Source organism: Rhopilema esculentum, chromosome 18 (genome assembly GCF_057945365.1).
Source record: "Rhopilema esculentum isolate cy_ngs chromosome 18, ASM5794536v1, whole genome shotgun sequence".
Lineage (NCBI taxonomy): Eukaryota > Metazoa > Cnidaria > Scyphozoa > Rhizostomeae > Rhizostomatidae > Rhopilema > Rhopilema esculentum.
The window spans coordinates 5,445,304-5,457,395 of NC_142832.1; the positions used below are offsets into that span (position 1 = coordinate 5,445,304).

The window sequence follows — 12,092 nt, forward strand, 5'->3', positions numbered from 1 at the left end:
AGAACCACAGCATTAACCTACTGTTGAAATGGTTTAATTTCTGTTACTAAAAGACACATCAAGATTTGCAGTAACATTTTTGCAAGTGTTTAGTTTTTTTACTTGCACCGCATGTTAAACTCTCTGGTGACGCAACATTTGAAAGTAGCATGGAAAATCTGAAACATAGCATACTTTAGTTCTTTTTGTTCGCACTCTACAGTTCTTGATTTTGATTCACTGTTTCTGGGTCATTTTCTTATCTTGTGACTATTTTTATAGCCGGGTATCTTGTAAAAATTGCTTAGAACCATTAGTCTTGCAAGCATTAATTTATGAATCTTTGATAAAAAAACCAACGGCCCTGGTTTGTCTTAGCTGTGACCGTTGTCTTTGCTATATTTTACGGGGCTACCCTACATCATAATAATTGTTTTAGGGTGAAAACCTTGATCTGTTACATTTTATAGGATACTGCCCATATGAACCAGTGCTGAATTTTTGTGAAGCATCGATATATGAAAATACTGATACCAATCTTTAATTGTTTTTTGCAGCGGGCAGAGCAAAGGCGGAGGTGTCACTGCGTATGGTCATACTCCATTGTACGGATCACAAACTCCAATGTATGGTGCACAGACACCACAGCATGGCTCAAGAACTCCTATGTACGGTAGCCAGACTCCAGTTCATGATGGTAGCCGTACGCCTCGTTATGGGTCACAGACTCCTATTCACGACCCATCTAGAACTCCGTTGCATGATCCTTCAAGAACGCCATCCCATGATCCTTCGAGAACGCCTTCCCATGATCCATCAAGGACGCCTTCCCATGACCCTTCGCGTACTCCTTCTCACGTGGGCCATGGTGGGGCATGGGATCCTACGCAGCCCAATACCCCAGCCAGGCCTAATGAAGATTTTGAGTATACTTTTGATACAGTTAATCCGTCACCGGTATGTCCCTTGCCTGAATTGCTTTGAAAATCATTTTTGCTAGATGCTCATTTCATGGGTAGAAGCTATAAAGAAACTGTTATAATAAATATTTTAATTTTTTGAAGATAATGATAATAATACATGTTTTTACAGGATACGCCTTTTCAGTACAAGTAAACTACTGCTATCAATAAGGGTCCTGTATAAGATGACAGGGTGGAAGTAATATTCTACGATTTGTAAGTGAAAGAGAGATCATTGTTTCCTCGAAATTCTAGATTATTTTGACCCCTGAAAAGTTAAAAGTCAAAGCAATCAGGAATATGGCTCACTAAGCAAATTATCTTCCCCTTCTTAAATAGACATATTTTCACAATCTTAGAGTCATTTACATTATCATCGTTATCATCATTTGTCATTATCTTCATTGCTGTCAAGACTTTGTGAGTAAAAACCACCAATTTGTACTTTGCTAGACTTAGGTGATCTTATATTCATCTGTTTTTTTCGTCTGATCTAAACACTCCTATGTTTCAGAGTTTTGGAAGCACTCCAAGCCCAGCAACCCCTAGTGGGTACACAGGGCCATACACTCCAGGCACTCCAGCTCACAATATTTACGGCAGTGACTCATACTCGCCCATGCAACAGACACCATCGCCAATGCTGGGGACTCCGATGACTCCAGGAAGTGGACTTATACCCCTGTCCCCAATGACTCCTGGCGCACCGTACGAAGAAGGTAGCGTTTTGCCTTACGTATAATTCAGCATTGATTTTTCTTTATGATAACTATTGTATATTGGTGTTTAACAATGCTAATTTCATGTAGTGAAATGAAAGTAGGCAAAGGATTAGGCGTGCAATCGTTTATTTTCCGTATAATTTTTAGCTCTGATCTACATGCTACACACGACAGAACAATAAACAATGCTAAAAAACCCCCAGTCGCAGGTTAATAAGGAAGGAAATTTACAAACGAGTCACTCTTTTGCGCCTCAACTACAATCTTTATCCGATTTAACTTTATATAAATTTATTCATAGTTTCGTTTCAACGTTGTTCATGTTTTTTTATCCATTAGATCAGCTATACGATCACAGTTTTCGTTTGCATAACTCAAATTGTTATCTATTTAGTTATGTATGATTTTTTTATCGTCAGTATTTTTTTTTATTTTTTTACACAGCAGAACCAATATGCTATTTCAATTCCAAGTAATTTGAAGTCCAACCAGTCGGGGCATCGTCGTATTACCTTGGGTCGAACAAAACGAGCACAAGCAGACCTAAGTTTAACTTCGACATGGCTGATTTTTATATGTTGTTGCATATTAAGTTTCTTAGATCGTGCACCTCTTGTCAAACAGCGGTGACGTTATTGATCTGCAAAATTAGTATCAAAAGTAACTACAGCTGTGGGAAACAGCAAATTGATAGTAGTTCACAGTGGCGGAGCCACGGGAGGGGGGGGACTAATCCCGCCACTTTTTCAGAAAATTGGTCCTTGAGATTCTTGCAAATCTGATGAGAAAACTTCGAGGGGTGGGGGGGGGGGGTATGTACTTTATCTAGATCGTCACATTTGAATGACATTTCTTAAAAGACAAGAGGTGTTTCCTCCGAAAGAAAATGTTTCCAACAAGGAAAAGGGGCGTGGTCCAAAGGGTCTGGTCCCTGACACTCCTTTTGTCCCCCCAACTTATCCCAGACTGGAACCGCCACAGGTAGTCCAGCTTCTAACCAAGTAACTTAAGAAAATGTGCAATATGAATTCTCAATGCTTTGAATCATGATGCCTTTATGCTAGGCCTAAATTAGCCCTAATCATGGTATATGTTTTTCGTACTATAGCACCTACAAACAAGACCGTATTCTCCACAGATGTTGAGGTAGAAATTCCGGATGATTATGAGGTTAGTGACAAGGAGATTATCAAGAATCTTTATTTGCCTAAATGCCTGTTTCGTAGACATCCTTATATCGTATAACATTGACTGTTTGAGGCTTTTTGTCAACCTTAAACTTTGGCTGCACACCAGTTGCTGTTACTGCCGTTGATATCGGTGTGAAAGTCCCATTTCGAGTACCAAAAAACGGTCCATAATTCTTCATTTGACTAAAATAACCGGTCCAAAATGGATTTTCTTTATCTAAAATTGCTTCTAACTTAAACTGCTGATTCAAAGTCGAGCGTATAGAGAAAGTGAAAGTGGAGTTGGCAAAGCTTATTCAGAAGCCACCATACAACTGCTCCATATCTTAATGTAGTCAAACGTGCGTACTGCCCTTGCCTTCACAGAAACGCAATTCCCTTGAACTGAAAATCTTCTAGCTAGGCGATATACTGTTTGTAGCTCTTGACCACCTAGCAAACCATGTGTGGTTCGCCACTAAGGTTGGTTCACTTGAAGGTAGTAGGACAGCCCAGTGTTCGCTGAAACATGAGGCGTTTGGGGACTTCTTGGAGTAGTTTATTGAAAAGAGGATTTCTTTATTCTGGGACAAATAAGGAACTTTCTAACAGTATGACTCAATTTATTGCTCGTTTACAATCTTTTGACTTGATTAATAATTTTGACGGTTGCAGCTGCTGATTTTAGGTTCTCCGATTTGATTTTAGGCGTCAATATTATTTGTGCAGTATTCTTCCCAGGTTTCTAAAAGGCTACCTTGCCCAACGAAGAGACGGGAGATTCAAGACTCTGCCTTGTTTTATTTTCCCCCAAGTAAATTAGTAGTCCTTAAAAGGCCTGCTCTAATTTCTATCATAATCAAATAGAAATATGCTAAGATACATAGCATATTTTGTGCCCAGATATAAAGTAAAATATGCTTGCTTAGCTGCGGAAAACATCGAACAGTTACAAATGCCCAGCTTCTCTTTACTATTTTCATACTCTTTTTCACCAGGATCAAAGATTTGCTAACAAACTTGGAGTGATTCGCCAGATTTCTGGAGATACCTGCTCTGTGTTCATTTACAGTGAGAGGGACACAATACCTGTCAAAATGACCGTTCTGAAACTTGTCTCACCAAACAAAAAAGACAGGGTAGGTTTTTAGGTGTTTTCATAATTTTGTAACGTTTTGAATGAAAGTTTCTGCATTCCCTTTCCAAAATTGTTTTAACACCTACACGAAATCTTGGCAATTTATTTCTGTTGTTTCACCTCTACCTATTGGAATGTTGGTTAGTATAATTTCCAACTAGTACTAGACCCATAGACACTTAAAATATATGAATCAACATTGAAACAGGGGCGGGGGGGGGGGCGAAGAGACGAGTATTATCAAAGTGTCGCTGACTTGAGAAGGTTGTTAAACCCAAGAGTTGCTAAATTTTGATCGTGAATGTCGCCGTGTTCAGACTAACTTTTGCCAAGGATTGTTGATATACATCCGAATGTTTTAAGGAAGTTTACCTACCTGGGCTTTTATTACGTTGTAAGCAATACTATGAAAATTTTCTTGATGGTGCAAAAGTAAAATGACTTTGAACAAACTCTTTTATTCTGCGCTACATCTGACTGGACCTTTTCAATCCACAACTTGGCGTATATTTTTTCTACCTTTTCCTAGCGTATATACTCTGAAGAGTGTCAGATATTTCTTCCTTCACTTCAGAACATTCAGAACAAGTAGATTCTCGGAACTTCTGCCTCGTATCATGTTTTGCATAAAGCTGTTATATACCTCATCATGATGATCAAAAACAGCTACTATCCAATCTAGACCCTCTTTGGTTTTAGAACCAACCCGGATAGGGAATTCAAGGATATTCTCCAATGCTATTTTCTATCATCAATAAATAGATTGATCTTGAATTTCCTAGGTTAAGATCCTGGCTGGAGATGACAAAGACATGACAGGCGTGCTTATCAATATTGACGAGCTAGATGGAATTTTGAAAATGGACAAAGGCGAACATGGCCTAAAGATCTTCCAGCTCTCTCTGCTTGGGAAGTATGTTCCTACAGATTAGAGAATGTTTTGAAGTAACAGAAACATGCAGCAATATTTTGCATTTATTTTTTGCAGTAATGAGTATAGAGACATTCTAGACATTTGTCGTTAAAATTTTGTGTAAGAGATCTGGAAATAGTTTGGAAGTTAACAACTACCCAATAAGAAAGCGTCTCAGTGGTATCACGCTTACTGATTGGCCAATTGTTGATGGACAGATGTCTTAAGCCAATTGCCAATAATTTAAAGCGAGTCTGATCGTATTAAGCATCTTTAAGAAAGGCATGGTAACAATCCTGTCGATCGATTCCTTATAATCTCCAGGACAGTGTCCTTTAAGTAATACGTCGTAAGTTCCAATCAGGGCTTCCATGTTTTGTCACGAAAATTAATTATTTTAAAAATTAGCAATTTGGGTGTTTATTTTTTGTATCAATTTTATGATCCAATAGCAACTTCTTGCCATCCCTATGGTAGGTGTATCTGATAATTTCATTTTGATATTTTCCTTTTCCATCGAATTTTAATCCCGTAATTATTCTGGTCTATTTTCCGACAAATACCTGACAATTAAATGCTTTTTTGAATCACAAGAACAAGTTTGTCAGTTAGAAAAGCTGGATCTCTTTGATTAGCAATTTTATTCATTAGTTTATAGAAAAATGGAGCGTCTACTCGACTGTCGTTTATATTCTAGTTTTTGTTTTAGATTGGCCCAACGCTTTATCTGCATTGGTGAAAAATAAGATTTGTATTCCAACAGGTTTATTAGTGGAAACTACCTCCGTTAGAGCCTGATCTCTTGGCCTATTTTAAAGTAGGACAAGCAATTTAAAAGTTAAGTTTGACTGTGCCATACAAGCAACATCCTTCTGGAGGGAGGAGTATGTAGTTTTAAATCAAATCACAGAAGCGCTGAATCCCTGTCAGCATTTCCTCTTCAGTTTTAACAATCGTCCTTGTAATACACCTCTACAGCTGGAATTCTCTAATTTTTCTAAAAATTAAAAGAACCGTTTTGCAAATGGTGTGCTCAGCTACGAATTCAGCTTACCCGTCAAAGATGACGTAATTTCAATTGTCTTGAACTTTGTTAATGAGAAAAGACCAGAAGATGTTCAAAAATTAACTATAAACTGTTTAAGTTCCAAAAAGCATGCCCATCCCGTTTTGGAGAGGGGCCTCGAGAAGAGGATTGAATTACAACGATGCTGAAAGTAGCAATTTAAAAAGTAAATTTGATGTGTGTGCTCTGAGAAATGTCGTAAAAGTGTTTGCAAATGAATAGGGTTTGTCTTTGTTTCAAATTGATAAAAAACTACCAACCTCGGGTTGAAGTTGTCACAACCTCGAAACAAAGTGCTCATTGATCACGGCATAATGGCGGCCTAAGGCCATGTGATTGATGCAAATTGTCAACAATGGTTTTTGCGATGCAGCATAGACTTTCTCATTCTCAGAAGTAAAGTATGATTTTTTGTGTTTCATTGTTGAGCATCATGGCTTCATGATCATAGTTTTCTTATAAAAATAGTGTGATCACGAAGCGTTGGTGGTTGAAGATTCTAAATGTTATAAAATCTATATTGTTATAAGAGAGGTTCTAAAATATCTATTGCATAGAGTTATGCATGCATTTCAATCTAAAAAATGGCAAGCAGATGCATCAAAAAGGCAAAATATTGGTTGTAAAAAGCACCCTTTCTCAATTTTGGTTTGCTGTTTCTTAACTGGAGAACATTTGCCCCATTTTTATGTTCACTGAAAAAGTTCCTCTGTATTTAAAAGCAGCGAGTTTCAGGTTTCAATTCATTACCAATCCACACTACATACAGTTCTACACAAACACATTACAAATGAATACGATACTAAATGTGTAACAACATAAAATACAAACTATGAACCAATACTAATCTAAAGTGACCCCCCCCCCTCCATAAAAAGGAAGGACTAAAAATGTTAGCATAAAAGACTAATATACAGATGTGTATGTGCCCAAGTAATAAGATAAACCTTGGCAATCTGAGGAAAAGAGACTGTCAAACTAGACATAACAGTCAATATAATAGGCTTTCGATTTTGATCCAAAAAGTGAAGAGTTTTCCATAATTCACTTTTCATATGCTGCCAAATCTGGCTGACCCCTCTGCAACTTTACCTAACCCCCTACAACCCTGCCTATTTTCAAATGTGATAAACATTACTGTAGTGAAAATTTTTGCCTAGAACTGAAGCCCCCTTATATCTGAAAATTGTCCCTTTTTATTTCAAAAGTGCCCTTTTGCATGCCTATAATACAAAAGTAGTGTATCTACTTTGCTGTTCCCCCGCTTCCCAGCATATTTATACACCCTTGCAATTTTGGCCCTCATACACCCTTGGGATTATCAATTATCAGTTAAATTATTTGTTTTGTATAACAAATTAGACAAGAGTTTGAAATAGTGCTTACAAAAGAGAGACAAGTATTCAATTACTTTTTCATATTTTGGTTATTTTAAAACATTAAACACTAAATAAACAAATCTATGTTCAATTCACAAAAGTTCTTTTCAAACCTTTCTAATAAAGAAATGGCTGTACTTTTTAAATAACCTGATCACCTTTTATAGGAGAGGTTGTGCAAGGATAGAACTTATTTAGTCCAGAGGCACAAGGGGAGCATTGCCAGTCGAGGAGGGACTTTACCAGACCAACTTTTTATAGTAGGATTCGTTTTTGGTGTAGAATTCGAATCTGGATGTTGATCGGCTGGGTGAGGACACTTTTCCGAGATACAGGAGTTTTGTCTAAAAACTGGGATGCTGCCTGTGAATGATCTAGCAAGGGCCACCCGATGAGGAGCCTTACCAGAGCAACTTTTCTATAGTGTGGGAAAAAGCCAGAACTATCGTGCATTTAATGAAGAAATGATGAAAATTTGCATACCTAGAGATTGGGACCCCAACTGTGAAATACCCCAAAGTGCTATTTTTAGCCGATGTACTCGGACCCTGTCCTCTGCAGCTAATTCTACCCATTTCTCATCATTCTTCCATATCAAAAGCATAAAAAGTTATATATAGTCAGGCATGTAAACACAGTAATGTTGATATCTAAAAATAAATTGACCCCAACTTTTATTTTTAGATGGGGTTCTTGGCTCCAGACCTCCAGGAAAAGTGCCAATTATTTTTCTGACATACTCCGCAATGAAGTATGAAATTTACTAGTATTATAGAGATTACAGCAATCACATCTTCCAGTTGTTGCACAATCTGTTTTTAGAAGGAAGTACTTGGGTTCAGACTTCTACCAAATTGTCCACCAGTGAGATGCAGCGATTTGATGTTATTTTTGAAAAATACATAGGTAGTAGCCTGAAACCAGATATGGGAGAAGGGCAAGGTTTTTGAATTCAAATCTTTGTCAATGAAACCACACCTATGTGAAAATTTTGGCAACTATTTCTATGAAATAACAAAAAAAATGGAGCTGTTTTATTTTCTTGTTGTCGATTTGACAAGCGAATCTTTGGCAAGTTGTTTCGTAGTTGCTATAGATTCTGAAGAAGTGCTATATTAAGAAGCAAACAATCATACATTCTCAACTCCCTACCATCACAAAGAGGCAGACACACACTTTCCTGCATGTCAAACATTGTGCTGTTTCCGGAAGTGGAAGATTTAATGGGGCAACTGATAAAATTATCTTAAAGCATGAATTGCTGAATTCTGAGGACTCTCGTCACCAACTTCTGAGAGTTTCTTTGGATCTATTCATAGGATATTCAGAGGCTCTATTCAAGTTTTTGGACAAAGCCCTCCATATCTCAGAAAAGCATCATCTTCCAACCGATCAACCTTTAGTTTTTAATTCTGCACCAAACACTAATCTGGACAAAGTTGGTTTGGTAAAGTTCCACCTCAGGTGAAAATTGACAGCACATTCACAAGCTGCATCCTGGAACAAAACCCCCTGTATCTTGGAAAAGCGTCATTTCCTGCCCGATCAACCTCTACATTCGATTTCTACACCAAAAAATGCTCTAGAAAAAGTTGGTCTGGTAAAGTCCCTTCTCGGGTGGCAATGCTCCCCCTTGTGCCTCTAGACTAATTGTATGAAAGTATTATTTCTAAGAATGAGAGTTTTGATCTCATTTAGGGCAGGCATGATCGCTTAGAGCCAGCTTGGGCAAAGAAATTATTCACGAAACTCAGCCTACCCCCCCTAAGGAATTGTTCTTTGGCCATGCCCTTCAGTCTCTCAGAGAATCAGGGAAACACACTATTAAATACAATTATTGTAAAAACTTACATAGGTTCTTAATGAGATTGTGCAGAAATGTTGTCATGAATCAAGGATTTTATGTCTGTGATAAACTAACAGGCTTTGATTCCATATAAGTAGCTGAAAATATAGGTTTTCTGCATTGTGAATAGAACCCTTTTAGCTATCTGATACTAGGGTGGTGTAAGTTTATTATGGGCCCCATCAGAGCATGGGCACCAGATCTGTTACCCCTCCTAACTCCCCTTTGACACTCCTGAGGGCAGGCTTCCTCAAATTCATCCAGAGTATACAGGTCGGATCACTAAAAATGACAAATAATAAGCTTGCATCAATGACCCTAAATATTGAGATCTTTTCCTGTGCAAAGAGAAATTCATTTACCGCTCAATCAATTTTAAATAGTTTTATATGATAAGTTTTTGTTATCAATGAAGCCTTGTATGACTTCTACCGCTTTAGATAAATCTTCATCTAGTTGTTAGATGCACTGTTGGCCCTCTGTATCTGTGAAAATTCTCACTGATTCTGCATTTTGATAATCACTAAAATGGGTAACTGAAAGTATGTAGCTTTAGGGACAATACCCCATGATTCAACAGTTTCTTAATATGTAGCATCTTTTAAGATTTACCAAATTTCTGAAAATCTAGAAATGGCTCTCAAGCAAATTTCAATTCACTCTCAAGACTGTTCGTTGTAAATTTACCAGAAGATTTACCTCATAATGTGTATAAGTCTTGCCACACCTTTATTCTTGAGGATCATTTATCTATATATTGTCAATATGCATTTGCCTTTGCTGCTGCAAAAAAGTTCTTTGGTACAGCTGTGCAGCCCAATATCCCTCATGCTGCATCGATTTGCTATTGTGAGCTGGACAAAATGATCTAGCATTGCCAGTATACTTGATTAGAAAGACAGTTTCTTAATTTTCTAGCTCTTTGATACTTGCAGTTTCATACCTTTTGATAATTTTGATTGGTAATATAGTCTGTAAAAGTAATAACTGGAAAAGAAGGTGCGATCCTTGCAGGTTACTTGTAAGAATAAAATCCTTCCCTAGAATTCTCCCCTTTTAAAGTATTTCTTATCTGATTGGAAACGTATACCATCTTTCTGTAAAAATGGATTTATAGTAATAATGGTTTCTGCGTGAGAGTTCTTAATGGCAACAAAGTTTAGAATGTGCCCCCTTTTTGTCTTAGAATATCTTCTAAAACCACGCTTTACACTATTTGCATGCCAAAAATGGTAGTTTTGTGCAACTTTTTGTTGGTATGTTACCTGAGTGAAAATTTTGTGACAGAGTTTGACATACTTGCCCCAAACTTCCCCATAGCCACGCCACTAACAGTAGGTGCTTCAGTACTTCGTCACTCATTTGTCAAGGTTTTTTAGTAAATTTGCAGCCTATGCCTCCCCATCAAGAATTCCTTAGCTTCACGTTCAATGAGAGTTAGATTATCTACCTCAAATAGCTTTATAGTTTGCCTTGTTTTCGTAGATCCAATGAAAGAAAATCGAGAAAAGGGTTATGCTTTTAGTTTCAAATAACTGGACATTTAAGAAAGTATATTTTTACTTCTTCTGGGAGCTGAATACTATCAACTTCAATGGCTCCTAAAAACAAGTCAAAGCTAGTTCACAGGCCTTGCATCTAACATAAGATACATAATATACATTCTGACTCAAACACTCTCTTAGCATGTTTTCGATGTGGGAATGCTGCAGAGCCTTTATCAAATTCGTAAAAGCTAAGAAAAGATTCGTGAAAAGCTTCAATGAGAAGCTTTTTTTCTGCATTATTTAGTGGAAAGCATAAAGAGCCGTTTGAATTATTCCCATCCCAGGGGAGTACAGACCCCAAAGCCCGCCCCCTTCTAAGCATACAGCCGATCCAAATATGATTCTAAGTCAAGTAATTAGATACTGCATTTCTACTTTCCATGTCTCTAATCTATGCGTACATTTACGGATGATTAAAAAGATTTAAAAGAAGCATAAAAGGTACATGATGATTATTTTTTGTTAAAATTTGTTAACATAAGTAGATATTTCTATTAAAAGTGGCTAGGGGCATTGCTAAAATGTTTTCTTTGTTTTATTAGTTTAGTAATTGGTGCCTTAATAATTTATTCACTTGCAAAGCGGCCATCGACTCTTTGTGATATTTGAGCATAGATACCCTCAGACTGGCGATTCTAGAAGCCAGCAAATGGCTGAGGGGTTTTGCACGTCTTTTGTTTTGTAAGAAACTGATTTTAAGAAGCATGGGGCTCAGATTGCCTGAATCTTAAGAAATATTATTTAAGAAACATTGGCAGGCTGAGTCAAGCAAAAAAGGAACTTTTTTGAAAAGTAATACTGTTCAGCATTAACAGGAACGTAAACAAGTGGCTAATTTTGGGGGGTCGTGGAAGGTTGAAATTCCAACTTTACCTGATGATTTTTTTCTTTCGACCCGTTAATCTTCTGTACCTACTAAATTGATTCTTGGAAATAGCCTTATGGCTTATTCCAGATTTCTAGGTTCTGTATAATTACCAACATTTTACTTTTAATAATTATTCTTAAGCATAAAAGCACTAAAGAAGATAAAGGAAATTTCTAAATTTTGATTAACGTAAAACTCACATGCCATACCAGTCTAGATCTTGGATATGTTTAATGATAAAAAGTATTATTCTTTCAAGTCAATTAACAACAATTCTGTTCTTTTTCTGCCTTGCCCATTTTAAAGCTATTTGCTGCAGATCAGTTTAATATAAAATATATTTTTCACAATATAAAAGCATCAAAGAATTTACCATTTCGTCTTTTGTTCTTGATCGAAGGAAATTTTTTACAATTTTCAAAGGGCTAAATGTCCTTAGCTTTTTGGAACTGAAAAGGGTGATCTGAGGGCAAGTGCATATGCCTGATTCGTAAGATAAAACA

General features: G+C 37.0%; 1 protein-coding gene across 1 annotated transcript in view; it reads left to right on the top strand.

Moving 5' to 3' along the window:
- LOC135696729 (transcription elongation factor SPT5) overlaps window positions 1–5,574 on the top strand; it is a 30,298-nt gene extending 24,724 nt beyond the window's left edge. Inside the window, exons 27-31 of the mRNA XM_065216215.2 lie at window positions 537–936; window positions 1,456–1,660; window positions 2,772–2,833; window positions 3,831–3,971; window positions 4,753–5,574. Of these exons, the coding sequence (XP_065072287.2) occupies window positions 537–936; window positions 1,456–1,660; window positions 2,772–2,833; window positions 3,831–3,971; window positions 4,753–4,902 (958 nt within the window). The 3' untranslated portion in view covers window positions 4,903–5,574. The remainder of the gene's footprint in view (window positions 1–536; window positions 937–1,455; window positions 1,661–2,771; window positions 2,834–3,830; window positions 3,972–4,752) is intronic.
- Window positions 5,575–12,092: the final 6,518 nt, after the last annotated feature.